Raw genomic sequence first — 27,095 nt, 5'->3', positions numbered from 1 at the left:
ATACAGCAAACATCAAGAATTATGGAGGGGACAGCTGGTCTAATTGAAGGAGCTTGGGTCCTGATCAAAAGTGACAGCAGTGGTGAACATGAAATTGTTGAGCACATTAGATCAGCAGGTACATGGCTGAGGCTCCTTAAATGTCTGCAGAGTGAAACAGATGGGATACCAAAGGAGAAAACTGCCTTTCTCTGCAGAAATGCTGACCTTACACTCCGTAACAATTTCAGAGATTTGGTATTCAATAAGGACCCCAGTGCTGCTCCTCCACTTTAACAAGAGACATTTCACTCTGTAATAAGATATCCAGCGTCAATGTTTTTTTTTTTTTTGTGTTTAAATCCCTGTGCAGTTCCTATCAATCTGTTTAGGGATTGTATAATTTTGATACTCAATGAATTTAAATATGGTGGTTGAGTTTGTGTAGCATTTGTTTTGAGAAAGTCCATTATTTAATCATGTTTTGTTGCAATACCATTTTTGCTTGTTTAGACGCAGCTGTGTTAAGTTTTTTGTTACTGCCATCTCCATAGATATCTTGCCCAGAACTCCCTGGGGTGTGCTTATCTGAGACAACATTCTGGTGACGGTATAAACGTAACCCCAGGCGTTTCTAGAGTATCCAAGCTTGATGGATGAAACTTGTTTTGCTACATTAAACAATCATAATTTAGTCTTTCAGGTTTTTTCAAATCCTCACTACTGTTTTTGACTCTCAATTTTCTGAGCAGATTTTGGTTTTGACAAAAGATCTCCTTGACTACCAGTTTTAACCTTTAGACCTTTCTTTGACTTACGTTTCTGCTGGTCATTTTCATTTCCTTTGTACTACTCTTGTGACATGTTTTCTATCAATAGTAACCAGTGTATTTTTCTATGCAGTAGCATACTGGGGAAATTACATCAGTTCAGGTGATGCCAACAATCTAAATAAACTGATTTAAAGGGGCAATCCAATGTTGGGAGTCAGGCTGGACTCACTGGAGGAAGTGGTAGACCAAGAGGTCCCTCAACAAGCTGCTGACTGTCCTGGATAATGGCTCTCAACCCCAGTATGAGGTTTTGGCTAAAAAGAGAACATATTTAGTAACTGGCTGAGATGACTGTGTTGCTCTAAGGAGCACCAAATTAAGTCACTTCTACAATCAGCCATTAGGCTCTGTAATGAGTCACCACATAGTCATGGTGGTCTTGTTCCTTGTGTGGTACTGGGCTGGTTTCCAAAAGAACTGTCCACATGGAGGTTCCAGAAAGAGCTTTATGCATTTACTGTATATCCATAACAGGCTCCATAAACCATAGTTGATCGTTGATAACAGATTTGTGAAATAGCAATAGGTTCATGATTTAAATAGGACAAAAACACAGACTAAGTTCAGATTTTCTTTAGTATTCTGCTCGGTAGCTTACAATACATTAAAGATTTTTGTGTTGTCCACTAGCTAGGAACCTTTCAAAAGTCCAAACAACCAATCAATATGCAAAGAGCCCTTACCGAAACAAAACGGTTCTTAGTCAGACAATGATTCCTTGAGGAATCCAGCAAACTGCCATCTTAGAACCAGTATTAAGCTCAGGTCCTTGATACTTGCCTAGGGAGTATTCAGTGGATTGGTACTTACGTACAGTATATAGAGACATTATTGAGGTCCTATTCACCTGCTCGGCCACTTGAGTCTGCTGATGAATGGCGTCTGGTGATGCCACCTCTTGTGTATCATCTCACTTCATGTCCTTTTCATGTGTAACTCCTAGCTGGTAGAACAAGCTGCCCACCTCCATTCAGAATTCTGACTCCCTCAATGTGTTTAGAAAGCATTTGAAGACTCTCTTGTTTGGTGAATTTCTGTCTAACATTTATTAACTATTAGGTTTTCTTATCTAGGAATTGCAGCTCACTTGTATTTTTTTCTGACATCTCCAATTGCAATGATCTCCTTGTCCTGTGACACTTGTTCCCAAACTGTTGCCCAGACTGGTGTTTATTTGACAATGTTAACTGCTTTTGTAAGTCACTTTGGATAAACGTATCCTGCTAAGCAAATACATGTAAATCCATGCAAATGTATTTTTAAGAGTGCACTGTCTGATGGCCCCAAATCTCTATCCAGCAACAGCAGTGAGAAACTGGTGGCTGTTGCAATGTTCAGTATGTTGGTTATTGCAGGATAATGATTCTGTTGAGCATTTGGGGGTGGGGAAAATAGACGTTATGGATGTTTATTTCCATTGTGGAAATTCACATGAAAAAAACTCCTTAATTTGAATGAAATTCCATCATGTTATATTTTGCTACCCCCACTCCATTTTCCTCTTCGTGTCCTTGATTCCACCCACAACCCAAAAAAATGGGGGAATTTACCCTAACCTGGCAACACTGGTCCAGGGCCATTTCCTGCCTTGCGTGCAGTGCTGCCGGGATTGGCTCCGCCCCATTGCTACCGCCTGCCAAAACTGGAATATTCGGTTATGTTAATTAAAGCTATCGCTGGAACCCACAAACCTACAAACAGCCAATATCAACACGGTTTTCTTCGTTATGACACCGTCAAACGGGAAGCCCTAAACAATCGCAGCCCTAATGAATCCCCCACTTCCTCCGACATTTTAGAGCAGCGGCGGGGCGGATACGGGGTATTTTGGGCGGAAGTTGGCATCTTTGACGCAATGTAAGTTTGGGCGGAAGTGCAGTGGCTTTAGCCTGCTCACTATGCACTGTGCATTCTGGGAAGTTTCATTAGCTCCAAGATGGCGGCGAGCAGACGGCTGTACAAGGTAAAAAAAAAAAAAAAAAAGGTGGCTGTTTTCTGTTGGCTTTACTCAAACTGAATGAGGAGGACGACGCGCATGGAGGGAGACTGGGTGAGGGCTTATCTGAAGATACGTTGTTGGTAGGAGACTGCGGCGACTTGCCGGCTGCCTGGCCGTTCGCTCGCTCACAGTCGACGGAGTGCTAGTCAGCTGGCGGGCAACACAGGCCGCGAACTCACCCCCCGGCTTTTTCTTCCCTTTTGGTTTGACTTAATTGTATTCTGTTAAAATATTCATCGTTTTGTAGATAAGTTATACCTAGGTCTGGGGAATTGAATATGAAAGCCGCAGGGCTCGCATTTGGTTTTACTTTAACCCGAGATGTGGACGTTGCATATCTGTGAGAGAAAGGCCGGCTGGTTGGTTACTTTCGGGATCTCAGGAAGTCGAGCTTTTGCTGTACCAGCCAGTCACTGGGTATTCTAGTCCTTTAGAAACTGTAAACTAAAAATCATTTGGGATAATGGAGACAAAGTTTATGTCGAATTAAATCATTGGTATTTTAATAACAGTGTATATGAGCCGTGTACGACTCAGCCGGCAGGGAAGGGCTTCCATTACGTCACCGAGCTAATGTTACAAATCAGAATTTGTGAAAACAGTTTCGGGTATCTTCACGAAGTCATTTTTTAATACTCTGTCAGGGGTCCGTTTTTTTAGTGTTTCGAAATTTGTCGACAGCATTGCGGGTGGTGATGTCATGCCCTATTTCAGGAAGAGCACGAAGTAACTTGTATTGATAAATGTCAGCGTGGGGCGTTACACCGGTCACAATTGATGGCAAGAGGGCGGTTGTATCTGCTGTCCGAACCTGTATGCTATTTTGATGATCAATTTTTATCAATACGGTGGCGTTGTGCTATTGCTGGTTCAATGGGATTTGTAGTTAAATCAAATATGACCCTGCGCAAGACAGTTCACTTGTCTGTGTCCAAACTGTAAAAAATTAAAACTGTACTATCATGTGTTTGGATTTGCTTAGTGCTTTGAATGCTGTTTACTTTATTAAGGTGTTATCAAAAGAGTGTTTATCAAAAATTGATGTACAGGTATATGTGATTTTTACTTCATTATTTTAATATACCGAAACTTGTTTGATGACCAACTTAAAAGTTAACTAAGAATAAAAACATGTTGAAATGTGTAGAGCTGAGTATGAACAGGTAGTACAGTAAGATTAATCATAAAATGGCTGGCTGTATAGCTGAGGGAAAAGCAGGACTAGAAAATTTGTGCATCACAAGTGAGTGATGGCATTGTAAGTTTTTCAAGGACACACAGGAGAGATGTGTGCTTTTCAGGTTTTTCTGATCAAAAAATTTTATATAAAAAAAATAATTTAAAGGCTCCATAAACATTATTTTTAAGGAACGCTAAGATAGTGTGCTGTAAACTCATACTTGGTAAATCAATTGTCAAAAGGGACTTTTAGTCCAGACAGGTGGTGTGGAGTAGCTTTTAAAGGTTTGCGTATTAGATTTGCATATCCTATACATCTTTGCATATTTCATTCATTCATTCATTAAAAAAAAACAGGATGGTGAATAGCCAAAGTCTAAACAGCAGAAACTGTTTCTCTAGGAAGTGCTAGTCCATGGCAAGGCATGTTTATCCCCCAGTGTACTCCTATAACTTGGGTAGTGTGGCATAGTGGTTGAGGCTGTGACTCCAAATCCTATTATTGACCCCGTGAGATCATGAGCAAGACTCTTCACCTGCCGGTGCTCTAAATAGGGAAAAACCAAAAGTAATGTTACCAGTTGTATCTCAAATATTGCAAGTCGCCTTGGATAAAGACATCAGCCAAATAAGTAAATGTAATATCTTAATTTACATTCACATCCTGCTTTTTTCCAATTTTGTATGTATGTGATGACAGACGTATCAACAGAAAAGAAATGTGTATGTGCATAAAATCTGAAAACTTGTTATAGACAGTGCCTGGCCCAGGACTCGGCACTACAACTTTGAAGCTGTGAGGCAACAACATAGAAACTACACCACTGTGCCATCCCTTATTTCATGATTGCATATGACAAACATCTGCATACTTCTACACACAGACCTCACTCATTTTATAGCAGTATGATCATTGAATTGAAGAGCTGGATAGCTGCTGCTGAAAGGTACCAGGAATCTGCGGAACCGCAAATTTGGTGATGCCACAGGATTTCTCTATCCAAGAAATAAAGGCTCGCTTCTGTCTCTTGGTGTCTTTTTGGAGTAAGGGTTTTTTTTTTTCCTGCTTTACTAAAAGTTGCTGCTTGGCACTTTCATTTTGAATGAGAGCCAGTATTTATCAATTAACTGATTGGCCATGTGGGCTGTCTAGTTGAGCTCCAGTAATTTTGCCCTTGGGACATTACCCTAATGACAAAGTACCTTTCAATTAGGTGAATAATAGAACATAATGTTGATTTCTGCTGACCCTGTATTCAAAATACAATTTTTGTGTGTGTGTATATATATATATATATATATATATATATATATATATATATATATATATATATACACACACACAGTATCTCACAAACGTGAGTACACCCCTCAAATTTTTGTAAATATTTTTATCTTTTCATGGGACCACACTGAAGATATGACACTTTAATACAATGTAAAGCCACGGTTTTCAAACTTTTTTGAACAAGTACCACTCCACTTGGACCAGTAAACTTAAGTACCACTGTCAATGAATCGTTAATTTACGCCCGTGTTGTTTTGAAGAAAAAGTCACTATAATCACTATAATGACTATAATAATGATGTTAGTAATATTAAACTAATTAAGGAAATGGGTACCCGCGCTAATAAAAGCCGGCTTGGAGTCTTCCATGCATTTACAGTAGTATACTTATACAATATATGATTATATGCAACATATTGGCATTCTAGCAACATCGATTCATGGAAAATAAAGGACCACACGAGTACCACTTGGCATGGTACCAACCGTGGATGTAAAGTGCTCACTTTTGTTGCTAGCGGTGTAGACATTAATGGCTGTGTGTTGTTATTTTGAGTGGACAGCAAATTTACACTGTTATTCAAGCTGTGCACTGACTACATTGTATCAAAGTGTCATATCTTCAGTGTTGTACAGATAGACATATATATATATATATATATACACATAAGTACATACACACACACTAATAACCCTACAAGTAATGCACACACTGGATAACTTCAATATATATTATGTACTTCAGTGTGTGCTAGTCTTATTTAAAGGTAATACTGGGCTGAAATAATTAGTTGCCAAGAAATAAGCCAGCTCAGAATTGTTACCTTGTTGCTTGGCACCACTCTTTTGTTTCAAACTACAAAAACTTGGTTTCTTTATGAGAAAGTTTTCTTTTTTTTATTCTACTCTCACCTCCCCACTACAAAATATTTGGCTTATACTTGCTGGCATTATTTCCTAAGCTTTAAAGAATTAATGCCATATGTATTTGATTAGGGGAACACCATTATGCTAATTTTCTAAGCATTGTATAAGATTGTTTATCATGATATTTCTCAGCATGTTTAGTATATTAGAATTTTATATATACAGTAATACAGAATGCGACGTGATGCATCTGTGCACTGTTACTTAACTTAATGAGTATCCTGGCGGGAATCTTCCAGTTGACAGTCTTTCTATTTATATTTTTGTTGTATGTCATGCTTTTTAGGAGTGATTGCAATATCCTGGTATAGCTATGATTTGGTCTGGACTGTGTAATTTTGCTTGTTTATATGTACATTGAAAAACTTTATTTAAATGGTGTTAGATGCTTTAATCGATTAAGAATATAAACACTACAATTTTGCAACTTTCTTTAAAAAAATCATCTTAATGCAGTTTTTGCTATGGTAAAGTTTTTTTTTTTTAAGAAATTGCCTTTGTAGACACTGTTTTTGTGATTGGCAGTCTTATTTTTGATAAAATATTTACAGTGTACAGCACAGTCAAGTGAAAAAGTAAGTACATCCCATGAAATGTTTGCTTTTTTTAAGCATATGTGGCCATATCAAGATTTGATCTCCATTTAAACACCATCTGTAGATACAGGTAATATAATAAGCATCATGCCACATTTACATTTTGTAGTCCATTATATAATTTAAATAAACATATATTTAAATTTTATGTGTAAAAAGAAAGTTATGCTTTTTCTAAATCTGCAAAGCAAATGTACTGTTGGGTGAGGTGGTAGTACAGAAAAACCCTAATTATAAAAAGGTGTGGTAGCAACATTTTGTGACCTTTGGCAGCACTCACTTTTGCAGTTGTGGAAAACCGTCCATTTCTTGGACTCGATGAAACGAAACTAAATGCTTCGACATGATCAAAACTTCATGGGCCTCCAGTTATTGCTTTGATGAGATTGAGACTTCACCGTGACCAGTCCCTCAAATTTTAGCTTTGACATGATCAGAACTATGTGCTTCCACACGATCAAGGCTTCGTGGGGAGCCCCAATACCCTATTGGTTCAAAAAGAGTGTAACATTGCAGTGCGTAGTGCAGTGTACCAGTGAGGCTGCAGTAAGGTTTTGGAGTTATCCATTAGTAAAAAACTCTCTGAGGCCTTAGCTGTCCAGAAAAAACATAAGGGTAAGACTGAAGTTTGCACATGAACACCTAGGTAAAGACTAGGACTTCTGAAACAATATGCTCTGAAATGATGAGGCAGACATTTTTCTCCCAGTTAATTTCAGAGACTGCTATACAGTGTCTTGGAGAAAAACTCATTCTCACCTCAAAGAAAATGCTTGAGTTTTTGGATGAGTAATCAGAATAAGGCACAAAGCCGTCTTGGTTCAATGAAGTGAGGCCCTTAGCCTGGGAGAACCTCATATTTATTACAATTCTTATCCCTAAACAACTTTGCTTTGTACATTTTTCATTACTATCTTGACTCCTTAGACACAACTCCCTTATCCTGTTGGTTTGCTTTTTCCACCTCCATTAGGCATGATGAATTTCTATCCATCTCTCGCCACTATTATCTTGACTCGAAGGCCACACTTGCCACCCTATCCCAGGAAGTGACCGTCACCTATATTCACTTAATTAGTTTTCACATTACTAGCCTTGAGCTGATAAATATTGGTGGTTGTGTAGTTATTTATAAGAATAAAAATGTACAGGCATGAGCCTTTAATAATTAAGTCTTACATGACCTAAAGCTAGCTATTACAACATATTTTACTTTAATGTGATTGAGATAACATTGATATATAGATTTAAATTCTCTGTAACAGTTACAGGAAACACCTTGTTGTGGCACCACCAACTATTAGAGCCATGGGTGTGCTTACTTTATCCATACACAGAAATGGCATATTTGTTAATTTTTCATTTAATAAATTATGGCAAAAGTACATTTTCATATTTTCCCTATTACACTGACTTTATCAAAAGATACTGTTTAAATGAAAATACATTTTAATATGTCCACATATATAAAAAAAGAGTTGTACTTATTATTTCACATGACTGTATGAGTTTATAATTAAAACAATTTCTCATTAACTTACAGCTTCAGTAACTGTGAAAGCTTGACTTGCAGCCTTATTTATAACAGATTTTTTTTAATTTTCTTTACATCATATTAGAGATAGCCAAAGGCATTATTTGATTGTTTCAAGAAACGTTTTGGCTCTGTTTGTTTTCACTTTGTTTGTCATATTCACATGGTTGTATTTGAAACACATATAGTTAAGTACATTGCATTTTCAGAATGGATATATCTGCCTAAATCTAAAAACTTTTCTAGTATGTAATTATTGCTGTAGCACTGCTGTCCTGACTAGAGGCAGGGGTTTTACACTTGGTTTCTGAATGTGGGCCTTTCCAGTACTATTCGGGGTTTGATGTCCCTGCAATGTCTGCTTTCGATAGAGATAAGTCTTAGTTTGCACTTCACTTCTGTTTTCCAAGCTATGTATGCAATGGGACAGTGGAGAATGTTTGGAAAATTGTGCATAGACGTGTACTTTCGTTGAAAATTGTTGCTCTAAATTTTTAAATTATTGATTAGACTATTTTATATTTGACTTGTCTGTGTTAAGGATGTCAAATCTTTTGACTTCCCTTCAGTATGAGTTTCACTGACAATACATAAGTCAACAACATTTACTTATATAGCACATTTTCATACAAAAAAGTAGCTCAAAGTGCTTTACATAATGAAGAAAATAAGACAAAATAAGAAATTAAAATAAGACATAACATAGAAAAAGAGTAAGGTCCGATGGCCAGGGGGGACAGAAAAAACAAAGAAAAAACTCCAGACGCCTGGAGAAAAAAATCAAATCTGCAGGGGTTCCAGGCCACGAGACCGCCCAGTCCCCTCTGGGCATTCTACCTAACATAAATGAAATAGTCCTCTTTGTATTTAGGGTTCTCACGGAAGGACTTGATGATGATGGTCATGCAGACTTCTGGCTTTTAATCCATCACTGTTGGAACATCACGGTGCTTTGAGTAGATGGTTGCGCCACCACCAAAAGGACACCAGAAAAGGAAACAAGAGAGAGTAGATGTTAGTACAGATTTTAGAGCCACCATGAATAGTTATTATAATGAATTGGATATACAGAGTATCAGGATTAAATTACAGTGAAGTTATGAGAAGGCCATGTTAAAATAATGTGTTTTCAGCAGTTTTTTGAAGTGCTCCACTGTATTAGCCTGGCAAATTCCTATTGGCAGGCTATTCCAGATTTTAGGTACATAACAGCAGAAGGCCGCCTCACCACTTCTTTTAAGTTTTGCTCTTGGAATTCTAAGGAGACACTAATTTGAGGATCTGAGGTTACGATTTAGAATATAAGATGTCAGACATTCCGATATATAAGATGGGGTGGGATTATTTAAGGCTTTATAAACCATAAGCAGAATTTTAAAGTCAATCCTGAATGACACAGGTAACCAGTGTAGTGACATCGAAACTGGAGAAATGTGCTTGGATTTTCTTTTCCTGGTTAGGATTCTAGCAGCTGCATTCTGCACTAGTTGATTTATGTCTTTTTTGGGTATTCCTGAGCGGATTGCATTACAGTAATCTAGTCGTCCTCACCTTACAATTTAGCTAACATATTTGAAGGTGAAACTTTTAAAGCTAGGCGTGAGTGAAAGAGGATCCAATAGTACATTGCACTTTGCCTGACTGGTTGAATATGGAGTCTTTTTTTTTTTTTTTTTTTTTTGGGTGGTTGATGAAAATGATTGTGATACTACTTTTTTTTCCTCATTTGCCGTTGTGGACATTGTCTGTTTCTTGCCTCTGGATACTGTGACTTCAGGTCTACATCCTAAAGATGTGGTTTTTTTTTTTAGCTTGAGTAAGGACCTGGAGTTAGTCTGGTATGAGGGAATTTGCCTTGTATTCCAAGTATTGCTTTGTTCAGGGCTTATGCCAACCTTCATCTAGTGCCTTTCAAAATAGGCTTTGACTCCCCATTACCCCAAATTAGATAAGTTGAGTAATGGATGAAATATCCTGAAAAATGGAATGTAACACATTTTACATTTAAATTATTTACCAGCTTGAAGAGACTTTTTCCCTTTAGGGGTTGCCACAGCGAATCATCTTCTTCCATATCTTCCTGTCCTCTGCAGCTTGCCCTGTTACACCCATCACCTTCATGTCCTCTCTCACCACATCCATAAACCTTTGCTTAGGCCTTCCTCTTTTCATCTTGCCTGGCAGCTCAATCCTTAACATCCTTTTCCCAGTATACCCAGGATCTCTTCTCTGCCAATGTCTAAACCAATGCAATCTTGCCTCTCTAGCTTTGTCTCCAAGCCGTCCAACCTGAGCTGACCCTCTAATGTATTAATTTCTAATCCTGTCCATCCTCGTCACACCCAGTGCAAATCTTAACACCTCTAAGTCTGCCAATTCCAGTTCTGTCTCCTGTTTTTTTGGTCAGTGCCACCTTCTCCAACCCATATAACATAGCTATTTTCACTACCAAACTGTAGAACTTCCCTTTCACTCTTGCTGATACCCATCAGTCATGAATCACTTCTGTCACTCTCCTCCACCCAGCCTGCACTCTTTTTCACTTCTGTCACAATCCCCATTACTTTGTACTGTTAATCCCAAGTATTTAAACTCATCCAGCTTCACCAACTCTATTCCCTGCATCCACAACATTCCACTGACCTCCCTCTCATTCACACACATGTATTCTGTCTTGTTCCTAAAGATAGTCATTCCTCTCCTAGAGCATCATAGTCCACGGAGACTCCTGTCTAATCTCATCTATTAACTTGTCCATCACCATTACAAATAAGAAAAGGCTCAGAGCTGACCCCTGATGTAATCCCACCTCCACACCGAATGCATCTGTCACTCCAATGCAGACCTCACCACTGTCACATGTCCCTCGTATATATCCTGTACAACTCTTATATACTTTTCTTTCACTCCCGACTTCCTTATACAATACCACATCTCCTCTCGAGGCACCCTGTCATATGCTTTCTCCAGGTCCACAAAGATGCCTTGCAACTCCAACACCCTCAGAGCAAACATCGCATCTGTGGTGCTCTTTCCTGGCATGAAACCATACTGCAGCTCACTAATCATTACCTCACTTCTTAACCTAGCTTCCACTACTCTTTCCCATAACTTCATGCTGTGGCTCATCAATTTTATCCCCCTGTAGTTACTACAGGTTTGCACACCCACCCCTCTTATTTTTATAAATCGTTACCAGTACACTTCTTCTCCACTCCTCAGGCATTCTCTCACTTTCCAAGATTGCATTAAACAATCTGGTTAAAAACTCCACTGCTATTTCTCCTAAACACCTCCATGCTTCCACTGGTATGTCATCTGGACCAATTGCCTTTCCAGTCTTCATCCTCTTCATAGCTGTCCTTACTTCCTCTTTGCTAATCTGTTGCACTTCCTGAGTCACTATCTCCACATCATCCAACTTTATCTCTCTCTCTCTCTCTCTCCATTCATCAGCCTCTCAAAATACTCTTTCCATCTGCTCAACACATCCTCCTCATTTGTGAGTATGTTTCCATCTTTATCGTTTATCACCCTAACCTGCTGCACATCTTTACCACTTCAGTCCCTCTCTCTAGCCAGTCGGTACAGGTCATTTCCTCCCTCTTTAGTGTCCAACATCTCGTACAACTCATCATACACCTTTTCTTTAGCCTTTGCCACCTCTCTCTCTTCACCTAACGCCTTATGTCCTTGTACTCTTGTCTACTTTCTGCATCTCTGTCTGTCCCACTTCTTCGCCAACCTTTTCCTCTGTATACTGTCCTGTACTTCCTCATTCCACCACCAAGATTCCTTTTACTTTGTCCAAATGTCACGCCAAGCACCCATCTTACCATCACCCTTACTACATCTGCTGTAGTTGCTCAGCTGTCTGGTAACTAATCCCTGCCATCCAGTGCCTGTCTTACCTCCTCCCTGAGCTCAACTTTGCAGTCTTCCTTTTTCATCATCCACAATTTGATCCTTGGCTCTGCCCTCATTCTCTTCCTCTTCTTGACATCCAACATCATCCTGCAGACCACCATCCTATGCTGCCTAACTACACTTTCCCCTGCCACCACTTTGCAGTTTTCAATCTCCTTCAGATTGACCCTCCTGCATAGGATATAATCTACCTTTATGCATTTTCCTCCACTCTTGTACACCACCCTATGTTCCTCCATCTTCTTAAAATACGTATTCACCATAGCCATGTCCATCCTTTTCGAATGATCCATTATCATCTGACCTTCTTCATTCCTCTCCTTGACACCATACCTACCTATCACCTCCTCATACCCTCTGTTCCCTTCACCAACATGTCCATTGAAATCCACACCAATCACCACTCTCTCCCCCTTGGGTTCACTCTCCATTTCTTCATCCAACTCACTTCAGAAATCTTTGTCATCCATCACACACTCAACTTGTGGGGTATATGCAACAACAACATTCACCATCACACCTTCAGTTTCCAGCTTCAGAATCATCACTCTGTCTGACACTCTTTTCACCTCCAAAACACAATTGACATACTGTTCCTTCAGAATAACCCCTACCCCATTTCTCCTCCCATCCACACCATGATAGAAAAATTTGAGCCCACCTGTGATTCACCTGCCCTTACTCCTCTTCCATTTAGTCTCTTGCACTCACAATATATCAACCTTCCTTCTCTCCATCATATCTGCTAACTCTCTCCCCTTACCAGTCATACCGCCAACATTCAAAGTTCCTACCCTCAGTTCCATTCTCTTTACTTTCTTCCTCTCCTCCTGCCTTCGGACACATCTTCTTCGGCCAACAGTAGCCCAATTTCCACCAGCACCCTGTTGGCTAACAGTACTGGTGGCGGTTGTTGTTAACCTGAGCCTTGACCACTCCAGTATGCAAATTGGTATTGTTGTCTACATATTGATCTGGCAAAGTTTTACACCGGATGCCCTTCCTGGCGTAATCCTCCCCATTTATCTGGGTGTGGGAATGGCACGAAGAAACACACTGGTTTGTGCATCCCCTGTGGCTAGGTTGTTTTTTTTTTGTTTTTATTCAATAAAGCATCCATTATTTCTGTTTCTCAGGAAAATTTTACTGCATTTATTGTAAGGTTATATTCTTTGATTTAATTCTGCACATATGGTGGTTTTGTGAATTATCACAGTATTCTGTATGCCCTCATACTAATAAGACATTGTATAACTAAACATTTTTTTTAGTGCTTCCACACTTGCTTATCATTTACCAAAATAATTCTGTGATCTCCCAGTACATACATTGAGACCAATCAGTGGCTTTATGAGCTATCCATTTCACTGCATTCCCAACTCTTACTTGAAGTTCTGAATGTTCTGCACCCCTTTTGGGTATATCATGATAGTGTGAACAATCAAAAACAGAAAGGCATGACACTTCAGCTTTATTTTAAGTAAATATTACATATAAATGAGTAAAATAACAATAAAAAACACATACTTGGGCCACAACACTGAAGATGCATAATTTAAGTTAGAAAATAATTTTGTTAGCTTTGTCCTTTATCTAAAAATGAGCAGTTAGGTTTAGAACTTTGCAACTAACTTTTAAAGGGCCCTACAGTTTGAGAGGTCTGCATAATGTGAATGTATAAAATTAGGTATAATTCATTTGTTGAGAGGTAATCATTATATACAAATGTACTGTACATCTTCCTAATTTATAAATTAAACTCAATGCTTCCATGAATTAAAGTTGTATTTCTTGTTTAATTCATGTAGTTTTCAATATATTAATGAAAATATAACTTATTTATTAACATTTTTCAGGCACACAGATCCAATTTTGTCTGTCTCCTTTTATAGTGCTAGGTGGGCCACAAAAATTTTAGTTCATAGCCATAGCTAAACAAAATATAATGATTTCAGTCTATTTTTCATCCTTGTATGTAATACTATAAGAGATAAGCTGGCTGTATGTATTAGATTAAAAAAAAGTAAACAGACAGCATTTACTTTTATTCATGCCAAAGCCTATTTTGCTATTAACAGCAGCAAAAATTAAATTAAAAAAAAAAATTAAGTGGGAAGACTATAAACCCCCTGTTTCTCCTGGAGAGACCTTGTTCTAGACTAATACACACAAATTGTAATAGCTTTTTCACTCTGTTTGCTGTTTGCCAGTCTGCATCTCATGCAGCACTTCGAACATTTAAAAGCCTTTACAGCAGCTGTCCTACTCTTTGTCTTTTGTCTCCGGACGTGGTTAAATCTCTTGGCACTCTTGGTTAAGTCTTGTCTCGCTGGATGTGAGTTCTTGATAAATTTTAGTTTATAATTTAAAAATGGAATAAGAATCTGAAAATCTAACAACATCACATTAAAGTTTGTTAAATTCTGAAAAGAATGATACCAAACATATACAGGTACTCGTCGACATACGACCTATGCAAGTTACGACTGTTCGACTTTACGACGCGTTTGACTGTTTCCCCTGCCAGCTGTTGGCAGCGCCAGTTTCCCGCACTCTCAAGTCTCGCTACGCAGCAGTAAAAATATACGCAGCAGTGTTGCCCCACGTGTGTTTGTGTCTTGTTGTTTTGGCAATTTTCGATAATAATATAACCCTAACATATAACCCTATAATATTAACACTAATAGCAGCTTTCTACTCAAAACGGCAAACTTGAGAAGCTGCCAGCATCAAACCCAGAAGCTCTTGATTGGGCAGTTCTTAGGATTGCACTACGCAAGCAGTCGCATCAACTGCTTACCGCAACCTGCTTTCTTTTTTCTTCTTGAATAAAAGCGCACTTGTTCTGTTATACTTGTACTTGTGAAAGTGTTTATTTGATATTTGGACTTCAGGCTTCACACCAGTCATTCTCAGTCACACACACCACTCACATCCACATCCACAGTTATCCCAGTCTCGTTCGTGCACAAGTTTTATATACAATCATCACATTCAAATGTTAACAGTTCCCACACACAACTGCTGACTCCCAATCAAGAGCTTCTGGGTTCGATGCTAGCAGCTTCTCGAGTTTACCGCTTTGAGTAGAGAGCTGCTGTTATTGTTAATATTATACAATAAAAACATACATTTGATTTACGTCTGTAACAACCGCTGTAAATTTATAGTGCTTGTCAAAGTTAGCGTTCACACTCGCCCCGATATGACACTGCTCTTTTCAAATAAAGACGCGCTATAACAGAGGTGAACTCAGATCAGAGAAAACAGAAGCCCTCCCCGCAAGAAATGTCGACTCACAGTGTATGAATGGCGTATGGAAGAAGTGTGTTAAGCGTTATGTAAATACTTTTGCTGGATTTAACAGTGAACAAGAACTTGATGAGATTCGTGAAGAAATAGTGAAACTGTCAAAAGACCTTTCATTGGAATGTGAAATGGAAGATGTCGAGGAGTTGCTAGACCGGGAATCAGGTGAACTTATGAATGAAGAGCTGATAGAATTGGAAGAAGAAAGAGTGGCGGAAGAAGAAACAAGAGAATTGGAGTAAGACGAAGAGGAGGAGGTGCCACAAACAATGTTCACCACAAAGGGATTGTCAGAAGATTTATCTCTACTGAATAAACTCCTCGCTCATTTTGAAAAAATGGACCCAAATATTGAACGATTTGCGAGGATTGAACGGATGGCACGCAACACATTTCGTCCTTATTGCGAAATTTATGAAGAGAAAAAAAAACAAACAATTCAGACGAAGCTCACTATGTTTATGAAAAGAGCAACTCCTCCCATCACCCCGTCCGCAGCCTTGTCTGATCTGATGAAGGCGATATCGACAACCCGCAGCCAAGCACCAGTGGTGCCAGGAATTAAATGTACAGTACAGTATTTCTTGTTTTGTACGTTTTCCACATATTAAACAAATTGTACTGTAGTATGCTGTGTTTGTCTTAGAAAGTAAGAAAATGTTGATAAAATATTACTTTAAGATGATTACAATATTATTACCCAGTCTAATATTCTTACCTTAAATTAACATAGGGCGACTTACGTCCAGATCAACTTACAACCAGTCAGTCGGAACCAATCGCGGTCGTAAGTCGACAAGTACCTGTATATGTAATTTTTAAAATAAGCCATATTTAAAGAGTGACAAAAAACTCACATAAAATCGTTGCACTTTTAGACTTAGGATTTTTTACAGAGAGAGAGAGTAGATATATACACTTCTGTAGTTGGTTTGGAACACTATTGTAGTGAATGTATATCAAACACAAGAAAAAAGCATGTTTTAAGTACTAATTTAGAATCTGACACACATTGATCAACATGCTTCTTGAAAAACGTGGAATTTCTGGCAGCAAACAAACTGTACGTGAGCCCCAGTTAAGCACGTTGACAAATTGTGACTTTTACATTGCCCATACCTTTAGATGAAAATCAGCTTAATAGTGCACTCTTTCAAGGGTAGGCACGAGTTCCTTGTTTTTGCCTGGGGATTTGCAGGTGAGAGTGAGAAGCTTGTGCCTGAATGGAAATGGGGAACAAGGAAAAAACTTGTCTTCGTTTATATGTCACCCTTTTTCCTTTTGCAGTTGCAGCACAAACATTGTAAGGTTTAGAGAATGTATACTTGTGTAGGTTATGTGATTGCGTTCTGTTTTGCATAGTATAGATTAGTATGCTCAAAGGAATAGAATTACATTTATTTAATATCTGATAGTCCTTAATTTCTGTATTGTCTTTTTCATCTAGGACAGGGGTAGGCAACGTCGGTCCTGGTGAGCCGCAGTATGTGCAGGTTTTTGTTCCAACCCAGTTCCTTAACGAGAACTCAATTATTGCTGATGAAGCACATATTGCTTAAGTGACATTTTGATGCTTCATTTTAGTGGTCTCGCTTGTTAAGGTCCTCCAACCTTAATTGCTTATTTCAATCTTAAACTGCTGCATTCAGTGTTTTAATTGCTCCTTATTAGCAATAAGATGTAAAAGACAAAGCAGCCAGCAGTTCTCCAGCTAGCTTTTTTCCAATTACATCTGTGTGTGTTGTTCATGCACTGTTTGATTTAATAAAACACTTAATAGAAAAATGTGACAGACTGAAAATGATCTGTTTTAGGCTTCATATCATTTGGATGATATCCTTGGAAAGGAAAAAAATCTACGATATAAGAGCCTTACATTGCACAGACTAACAAGCCATTAAATTAAATAAGGTCTGAGATTGGCAATGATTGGTTTCTAATTAAGCAATTGGGTTGGAATGAAAACCTGTAGCCACTGCGGCTCACCAGGACCGACGTTGCCTACCCCTGATCTAGGACATGGTTCATCAATTAGACTTGCTCTAGGACCAACTTCTCTTGGAGTGAATACTGCTTGAATTAGGCCTTGTCATGGTGTCAGTCAGGCTGATCATGTATCCCTAGCTGTTGATGAATCAACAAATCGCACAGACTTGGCACAACTGTACATATGTCTGATATTTTGATCTATCAGAATTCTGAGAACAGCAGCCATGTGACGGTAGCTAAGGCTGAATGTGCTTGACCATCTGGCCCTTTCATTGTAAATGCCACTTTTGAGTCATTTATTTGGCTTGCTTTTGAAAAAGCTTTCCTGCCTGACCACCTTATAGGTGTTGACTTTGTAACTGAAGCAGCAAACTTGGTGTGTTTATTTGATTTTGTCAATTCTCTCCTACAGTATGCCTTGAGTGTCTTGTTAACATGAATTCAGCAGATGTCCTTTTTAAAAATGTATCTTTTTTTTATAGATGCCTGACGTTTATAGATGCAACATAATTTTAATATAACTGAAAAAGTTGTGTTGGAGGATGGCTTAGGGCAGGGGCTGCCCAGCGAAACTCTACTTTCACCCCCAATAAACATTGTAGTAACAATGAATATGCATACTAGAATCTAGTATTATAGACAGGAAAATAAAAACGAAAGCCAGCCTTATGTCAGCAGCAATAATTAAAATAACATACTAAACAGGAGATTAGAGTGTGTATTTTATATTACACATAGTATGCTGTTAATTCCTTATGCATACAGTCAGGGGGTTGTGCATGAAGCCCTACGCCAGGGATGTGCAAAGTCATTCCTGGAGGGCCGCAGTGGCTGCAGGCTTTTGTTCCAACCCAATTGCTTAATAAGAAGCACTAATTGCTCTAGAAACACTTCTGCTTCATTTTAGTTATCTCCCTCGTTAAGATTTTGAACCCTTATTGCTTATTTAAGTCTTAAACAGCTGCATTCTTGGTTTTTAATTGCTCCTTATTAGCAATAAGATGCAAATGACAAAAGAAACCAGCAGTTATCCATTTTGCTTGTTACCCTTTACGCCTGTGTGTATTTATCATGCACTATTTGGTTTAATTAAATACTTGGAAGGAAAGAGAAGACAAAAAAGTCAAGGATTGAGAATTACCCATCCGTTTTACACTTCAAAATATTTGGATATCTTTAGAATGGAAAAAAAAAATCTAGGATTTGAGAATGACTTGACATAGCAGAGTTAAAGCACTAAAAAGCCATGAAATGTAATTATTGGCAAGGATTGTTTTCTAATTAAACAACTGGGTTGGAATAAAAACCCGCGGCCACTGCGGCCCTCCAGGAATGGCTTTGCACACCCGTGCCCTACGCACTCCACTACAGTCACTTGTACCTTTGCCCAAAGGGTGAATATCAGGCATTGGTTTCCCTAAGCACAATACCATGTGAATTGTTACCTTCCCTTCCACCCTCCAGTAATCCACAGAGTGCCGTCATGAGTATTTTTCAGGAGTTATCAAATGAGCACCTTCCTTCTTTGAGTTAGGTCCATGACACCTCCATCGGGGTTAACAGTGTACTGAGTTGTCCCAGACACTCTCCCCTTCATACCCATGACCAACGTTCTCTGCTGCATAACAGCTGACCCTAATAATTGGAGTAGTAACTAACCCCACTGACATTGTTAATGCCAGTAAAACATCCATCCATCCATTTTCAAACCCGCTGAATCTGAACACTGGGTCACGGGGGTCTGCTGGAGCCAATCCCAGCCAACACAGGGCACAAGGCAGGAACCAATCCCGGGCAGGGTGTCAGCCCACCGCGGGCCAGTAAAACAATTCTACATAATTTCAATCTCCCCAAATTTCAAATTTTTTAGCAATATTAGGAGCATACTGTATGCACATCAAAACAAAGTATGGGGCTTTGCTGAAGAAATCACAAGTAATCAGTGGCAAGGCCTTGCAAAGTGTATTCATATAGGGGACAGAATAGCCTGGGTATATTTATAATTTATAATAGTCATTCACAAATAGCTGTCATGTTTATCAACGCCCATCTTTTTTGTGAGTAGATCTATGTGTACAATAGTTTCTATTTAGAGCATTTCTTACATTGAATACAGCTCCATGTTCTTTACACAAATTGAATTAAAATTTACAGTTGGATCGTACTTGTATTTTTAATCATAAAATGTTAATGTGTGTTTTGCTGTCTCAATAATAGTGTTCTGTTTATTATAATTTACTTTGTATTACTTTTTATCCCTGATTATACATCATTGTGTTTTTTCCTTCTAAGTTAGATTTAAGTACAAAACCACAATTCATATTAGGGTTTTTTTCTTTTATTATTCTATAACCAGGCAGCTAAGATATTCAGTGAGTATTCTAGCTTTGTAGATATTTTCAGTCTAAAAAGCTTTTTTTTTTAAATTCAAGTTTTCATTGTAGCACAAATAATATGTCACAATGTTTATTGATGTTATCTATGTCTGTGTAATGTAATTAATTAATATACAGTACACTGAGACTTTTTAACTTTTAGTCACACCTCTTGGATCAAAGCCGTTGGTTATAATTCACCATTAATTATTAACAATGCAATGCAGTTATTTTTAAGAATATTACTTTCTTCATAGCTAGAATATGTGATACATATGAAACTGAAAGTAAACACAAAATGTGTAGGAAACAAGTAAGTTCATGCATCTGCCTTTTAGGTATTGGTTTCCAAAATGTGAGGCTTTTGTTCTCCTCTGAAATAATACATAAGAATTTATATAACAGCTTGTCATTTTTAAATTGGTTGTGTAATGAGAGTACCACTATGGTTTTTGTTACACAATACTATTGCATGTTTTATGCTCTTCAGGAACTTGAAGAAATCCGCAAGTCTGGAATGAAAAACTTCCGTAACATTCAAGTTGATGAATCAAATCTGTTGACCTGGCAAGGACTTATTGTTCCGGTTAGTATACCTAGCAATAATTTATTTTTGTGCTGCTTGAGAAAAATAAACATACAATGTTTAATATTAATATTTTTAAAATGGTTACAAAACGAGCAACTCAAGAATTTGGATGCTAGTTTCATTCTAGTTTTTTTTGTTTGTTTTTTTTTTTTTTTTAAACCTATTGTTTCTAAATCAAATGTCAATGTTGAAATACATCCTATATGGGTGCAGTGGGATATATCTTCAGTGATGTATCCTGGGGTCTCGCAACATCAGACACCCTCACCCAGGCTACCCTGACGGAAATGATCAGTCCTTGGCTTGTGGTCCAGTAGCTATACTGCACAGATAGATCACTCCTCTTTGTGCAGAGCCATCTTGAGGCTGTTTCTGTTGTTTCTCTGATGGCTCTGACTGCTCTTCTTTTTTCAACCCTTGTCATGCCTGCCAGAATGAAGTTTCTCCAGAGTAAGTGGCTGGCAAAGCCCCTACAACCCACTTCCACTAGTAGGCAAGGAACTCACCATCCTTGTCCCTGGCACTGCTCCAGAAGGCCCTTTTACTTAACATACTTCCTATCATATGATCCTTAGCATTTTTTCTACAGTCATTTTCAGTGCTGTCAACAAAACGTAATGTCATACTGTTACTGCTGGTTTGCTTTAATGACAGGGTAAAGAACTGTAATATGCCACAGGTTTTAAGTTCCTTCAACAGAGCACTGTCACCTGTCTATGCTGGTATACGCATTTGGTAATACTTGACCCTCTTCCTTGAAGTAAGGCTGACAACTTTCAGGTAAAATAGTAAACTTCACAGTTTCACTTGATATATACGTATATACATACACTCACTGGTCACTTTATTAGGTATACCTGTTTAACTGCTTGTTAACACAAATATTTAGTCAGCCAGTCGCATGGCAGGAACTCAATGCATTTAGGCATGTAGACATTGTCAAAATGACCTTCTGAAGTGCAAACTGAGCATCAGAATGGTGAAGAAAGGTGATTTAAGTGACTTTGAATGTGGCATAGTTGTTGGTGCCACATGAACCAGTCTGAGTATTTCAGAAATTGCTGATCTACTGTTACTCTCACACACCACCATCTCTAGTGTTTACAGAGAATGTTCAAAAAAAAGGAAAATATCCAGTGATTGGCATTTGTCTGGGTGAAAATGCCTTGTTGATGCCAGAGGTGAGAGGAGAATGGCCAGCCTGGTTTGAGGTGATAGGCAACAGTAACTCAAATAAGCACTTGTTACAACCAAGGTATGCAGAAGAGTATCTCTGAATGCACAGCATGTCAAACCTTGAAGCAGATGGGCTACAGGAGCTGGAGACCACACCAGATGTCACTCCTGTTAGATGATAACTGGCAACTGAGGCCAAAATTCTCACAGGCTCATCAAAATTGGGCAACAGAGTATTGAAAAAATGTTGCCTTGTCTGACAAGTCTCAATTTCTGTTGCAACATTCGGATGGTAGTGTCAGAAATTGTTGTCAATATTATGAAAGCATGGATCCATACTTCCTTGTGTCAACAGTTCAGGCTGGTGCTAGTGGTGGTATAAGGGTTTGTGGGATATGTTCTTGTTACCATTTGGGCCCATTAGTACCAATTGAGCATCATTTAAATTCCACAGCATACCTGAGTCTTGTTGCTGACCATGTCCATCCCTTTATGGCCGCATTGTACCCATCTTCTGATGACTACTTGCAGCAGGATAATTCCAGGAGTCCTTCATGTTTCAAAGCTCAGATCATCTCCATCGGATTTCTTGAACATAACAATGAGTTCACTGTACTCCAATGGCCTCCATCCTTCGCATTATGGATGTGCAGCTGACCAATCTGTAGCAAATGCATGATGCTATCATGTCAATATAGACCAAAATCCCTGAGGAATGTTTCCAGTACCTTGTTAAATCTATGCCACGAAGAATTACGGCAGTTCTGAAGGCAAAAGGGAGTCCAACCCGCTACTAACTAGCAAGGGGTACGTAATAAAGTGGCCTGTGTTTATTTTATATATATATATATATATATATATATAATAAAATTTGACAAAGCATAAAGTATGAAAATGATGCGAATCAGGTATGTAATAAATCCATCTCCGACTATCTTTGGTAAATTCCTCTATTTTCTTCGCTGACAGCCAGGTGCCACTTTGCTTAGAGGAAAGGTGCTGTAGGAATGGAATCACATCAGGCAGTACAGCGCGCACAGAAATATGGATGACAACAGCAGCAAGTCATAACAATAGAAGTGGTAATGTGCTATCTCTGTGTTGATGGCACAGAGGGGGAATGGGATTGACATTGCAGGTGGGGGCAAGCAATTTTTGGTAATGGTTTAATGGCCAGCATATCATCAAAACATTACTTGCTGCTCCATTAAATTTTAGCAGCTGTCATTCATCATATTATATCATGAAATAAGTGCACCTTTGGAAAACTGTATATTTGGAATGATATTATATCAAATAGCTCTCTGTTTGCTATTTAATGTACATTAGTTTATTTTTGGTAGGTGAAAGAAATATTACAATTAAGTTGTATGATTTTTCTTAAGCAATTATTCAGTTAACTTATTTTTCCTGTGTAGTGTTTTCTCATTCACAAGGCAAAAAAGTGATGACTTCAAATATAATTTTTAACATTATATACTTTTGTTGGACTTAAGGATTTAGCTCTTACAATTTTTGGAGTTTTAACTTGTTCGTAATATTTTACTCATTTTGTTTTTCATATGACAATTGTTTTGGTTGCTTTTTTATTTTAGGACAACCCTCCATATGACAAAGGAGCTTTCAGAATTGAGATAAATTTTCCAGCTGAGTATCCCTTTAAACCACCCAAGATTACTTTTAAAACAAAGATATATCACCCCAACATTGATGAGAAAGGACAAGTGTGCCTGCCTGTCATTAGCGCAGAAAACTGGAAGCCAGCTACCAAAACCGACCAAGGTACACAATTCATGTGGTAATTATGAGTGCTTAGTATTAAGAAAGGTACAATTAAGTTTTCATCAAGTTCAATTAAGTGGTTTGATGGTATTAGCTAGTGGAAAGTACAATTTAAAGTTTTGGGTGTTCAAGTTTCAGCTGGTAGTCCTTTCTTCAAGTGAAAGAAGTTGCAACCTCACTTGGTTATGGTTTACAATCAAAAATAAGGTTTGCTGTAGAACGGTCTTAATTCCACTGGCCAGCATTATCAACATGACAGATGACATTCATTTTTGAGAGTCTGTATCTGAGTGTAGTTGATCTATGAAGCCTTTTTACTAGAAGTTTCAAACACTTAAAAGATTGCAGATTACTTCTATTTTTGTACCAAATGTTTTACTACTATTAATGGGAGGAAAAAAATGTATAATTATAGAATAAAGTTTGAAATGTAAATGTTTAGTCATTGCATTTATTTTATACTTATTCGGCAGAGATGTAGAGACCAACTGCAAGCCTATAACTAGCCTGAAAATGTAATGCACCTATTCACCTTTTAGACCATGAAACTCTTCCCACGCTACTGTGAATTTTGTGGGTTTATGCTGCTCTGGTATTTGTGCACCATTCTAACTTGCATACTTTATAATGAACAACAGTTTAATGCAATGTAATTTGTTGAAGCTGAAGGATTTGTTTAACACTCTTTACTGAAGAAGTGTTATCTCTTAAAGGATAAGTTCAGTATTTTTCCAGTCAAAATTATTTCTTTGCTCTCATGGTATATATTACTTTGCCATATGAAATTGTTCTGAAGTGTAGCATATTTTATTTCAGTTCAGTGCATTTTGTGAAGTTCCCAAACATTTCTGTAGCTTCATCAAATGCACAAAGTGAGCTCCATGGAGTCCACACATCACTACTCTTGGTTTTAACTTTGAACCCAGCAACTTTGTCAGATCAAAACTGATTTAGTGTAGAACTGACCACCGTTGTCAATGTGATATTATCAAAAGCTTGTGAGGCGTCACTATTGAAGTCTTACTTTGCACAGTTCTCACCAGTATGTAATAACCTATTAGGTAATTTGTACAATCAGCCTTTTTACACCAGAATGCACTAATTGTTTTCTTTCTCTCCTTTTTATATACTGTATACTACCAAAAATATGATTGTGGATATGTTGAAAGATTAACAGTCTATTTGTGCAACAGGTTTCAGTTGAGCTAACACAATTACAAATGTTTCTGTAATAACCAATTAGCATTTAAACATGATTACTTAAGGATAAGTTAAGAGAGTGTATCATTAGGACACTGGATTAAGGTCTGCTGAAAATGGGACTTTGGAGTTATATGTGCATAATAAATTATAAATCAGTAATTTCAAGCAATATTAGCACTTTATACATTGGTAATGTCTTGGTTATATTTTAAATCAGTTTAATAGTAAGTTTCGTAAAAAGAATCATCCATCCATCCATCCATCCATTGTCCAACCTGCTGAATCCGAACACAGGGTCACGGGGGTCTGCTGGAGCTAATCCCAGCCAACACAGGGCACAAGGCAGGAACCAATCCCGGGCAGGGTGCCAACCCACCGCAGGACACACACAAACACACTAGGCACACACTAGGGCCAATTTAGAATCGCCAATCCATCTAACCTGCATGTCTTAGGACTGTGGGAGGAAACCGGAGCACAATTTCTATTAAAATCCTGAGTTTCTGGGTGATTTCCAAGTTATGAATGCTGTCGTACAACTGCTATATTTGATATACAAAAGCTTGGAATCTGCATGAGTACAATAAATTTAGACTATGCAGAAAAGTGATTGGTCTTTAAACATGATCATATAGCATGCAGGAGTTGTCTTTATATTTCTAGTTATCACAATGTAGTTTGGTATATTGATCAGTGGCTTGAAAAGGTGATGTGTCTGCAACCGACAACCTAACCGTGTATTTGTTTTTCTTTTTACTAGTAATCCAATCTCTCATAGCATTGGTGAATGACCCCCAACCGGAGCACCCTCTGAGGGCTGACTTAGCTGAAGAATACTCAAAGGACCGTAAAAAATTCTTTAAGAACGCAGAAGAGTTTACAAAGAAATATGGTGAAAAACGACCAGTGGACTAAGACTTAATGTTGTGATTACCACCAGTGTCATTCTAGCAGACCCGGAGCAGTGCATTTCAGAAGCACTTGGAAGCAGGACTCTTTGGATCACAGATGAGTGTCACCTCCTGGTTGTTAGCCTGTGGCAGTTACTAACTTTCTAAAAGTCCCCCCTTTTAAAATCCAAAAAGAAGGTTTAGGAAGGTAACTTTAAACAAAGCAGTTAAAACACACCCGATGTTGTAGGTCTGCTTTATTTCTTTAAAAAAAAAAAAAAAAAAATCACTGCATTACTTGACTATGGATTTGTTATCTGTTGTTTTCTTATTTTTAATTAGTATTATCAAAACAAATACTTTTCTGTTCAGGAATAAGTTGTGCTCCTTTGAATCATTTTCTTTACTATTGTCATCTTTTGTCCTGCTACTTTCTGACCCTTCCTTCTCCCAAGAACTATGTCTTAGAATACAGTACTGAAGGTGTGTGTTAACAAGTTTATGTTGCTGTCTACTCTTGCTTATAAAGTTGCACTGTGTTCTGTGGAACTTGCTTTCAAAATCTTCTTAACCTCAATTTGTAATATTAAACAATCAGAAATTGCAGCTCTATTACCAATTATAATGTTTAAATAATTATTAAAAAAAAAACATGTTTTGCGTGGGATTAAACATCTAGAGGGAGATTACTTTTTTTTTGGGTCTGTTAAGACTCCTAATGTTTTTGAGTTTTTTATGTTTAAAAATATCATTTGCATTTAGGAAGCGCTTTTATTTAAAGAGAATTTTTTGGGTGTGAGGGTGGGTTTTTCAGGTTTATCATTTTGTGTACATCCTTTGCGGTGTTCTGCTTAACAGTGATTCAGTTTTTGGAATGTGTTAATTTCAGCCGACAAAATAAAAAGGAAAAAACTAAACTTTTTTTAATTGACAATGACCATAATATTGTAGATTGAATGCATTAATGATTTTTCTGTGACCTGTTTAGTGATTGATTAGGATGACTTGGAGAGACAAATACGTTAGCAGTGTAAACAAAAACATAACTACAGTATGGTATTAATTTGAGAGAACCGTCAAAACGTAATTTAAAAACTAAGTGGTGTAAATGTTTTTTAATGTGTATTCCTGGACAGGTCTAGAATTGGAGCACTGTAAGACTAAAACATTTAAGCACCTCTTTTCTCATATTCCTTTTAATTGTTTTCGGCATTAACTTTGGAAATTGTCCTGCACGTGGTTGTAACTGGTATTCAACATGAGTGAGTCTTTTTCTGCGTTGCCCCTTTTAGTTGTTATAATTTTCATTAAAGTGGATGTTTTCCCTGCATTTTTATGAGAATGCACTGTTGAAAATTTTGCTTAGATTCTATTTATAAAAGATTTTTTAATTAATCATTAAAATAATCCTGCAAGAAAAAAGACATTTCTCTCAATACTTGTTTGATTGTCCTTTAAGAGCTTAGTTCATAACCATTTAAAATTCAAGCTTGATAGGCAAAGTTACAGAATAGTGATAA

General features: G+C 37.8%; 1 protein-coding gene across 2 annotated transcripts; it reads left to right on the top strand.

The window, feature by feature from the left end:
- The first annotated feature begins 2,663 nt into the window (after positions 1–2,663).
- ube2l3b (ubiquitin-conjugating enzyme E2L 3b) lies at positions 2,664–26,492 on the top strand. 2 transcript variants are annotated; one of them, XM_028824085.2, is made up of 4 exons: positions 2,664–2,775; positions 20,426–20,521; positions 23,296–23,482; positions 25,446–26,492. In XM_028824085.2, the coding sequence occupies exons 1-4, from the start codon at positions 2,749–2,751 to the stop codon at positions 25,598–25,600; spliced, it is 465 nt and encodes a 154-aa protein (XP_028679918.1). In that variant the 5' UTR covers positions 2,664–2,748; the 3' UTR covers positions 25,601–26,492. The 2 variants fall into 2 exon arrangements, with proteins under 2 accessions (XP_028679918.1, XP_028679917.2); XM_028824084.2 differs by lacking the exon at positions 2,664–2,775 and adding an exon at positions 2,833–2,862.
- The last annotated feature ends 603 nt before the right edge of the window (positions 26,493–27,095 follow it).

This window comes from Erpetoichthys calabaricus, chromosome 18 (assembly GCF_900747795.2).
Source record: "Erpetoichthys calabaricus chromosome 18, fErpCal1.3, whole genome shotgun sequence".
Lineage (NCBI taxonomy): Eukaryota > Metazoa > Chordata > Cladistia > Polypteriformes > Polypteridae > Erpetoichthys > Erpetoichthys calabaricus.
Note: the sequence above shows the minus strand (reverse complement) of the source record. Positions and strands in the feature narration are given on the sequence as shown.

Bases quoted from the DNA above. Each gene is read 5' to 3' on its own strand.
- ube2l3b (XM_028824085.2), top strand. From the start codon at position 2,749: ATGGCGGCGAGCAGACGGCTGTACAAG. The intron at 2,776-20,425 runs GTAAAAAAAAAA...TATGCTCTTCAG, and splicing joins CGAGCAGACGGCTGTACAAG to GAACTTGAAGAAATCCGCAA. The intron at 20,522-23,295 runs GTTAGTATACCT...TTTTTATTTTAG, and splicing joins GGCAAGGACTTATTGTTCCG to GACAACCCTCCATATGACAA.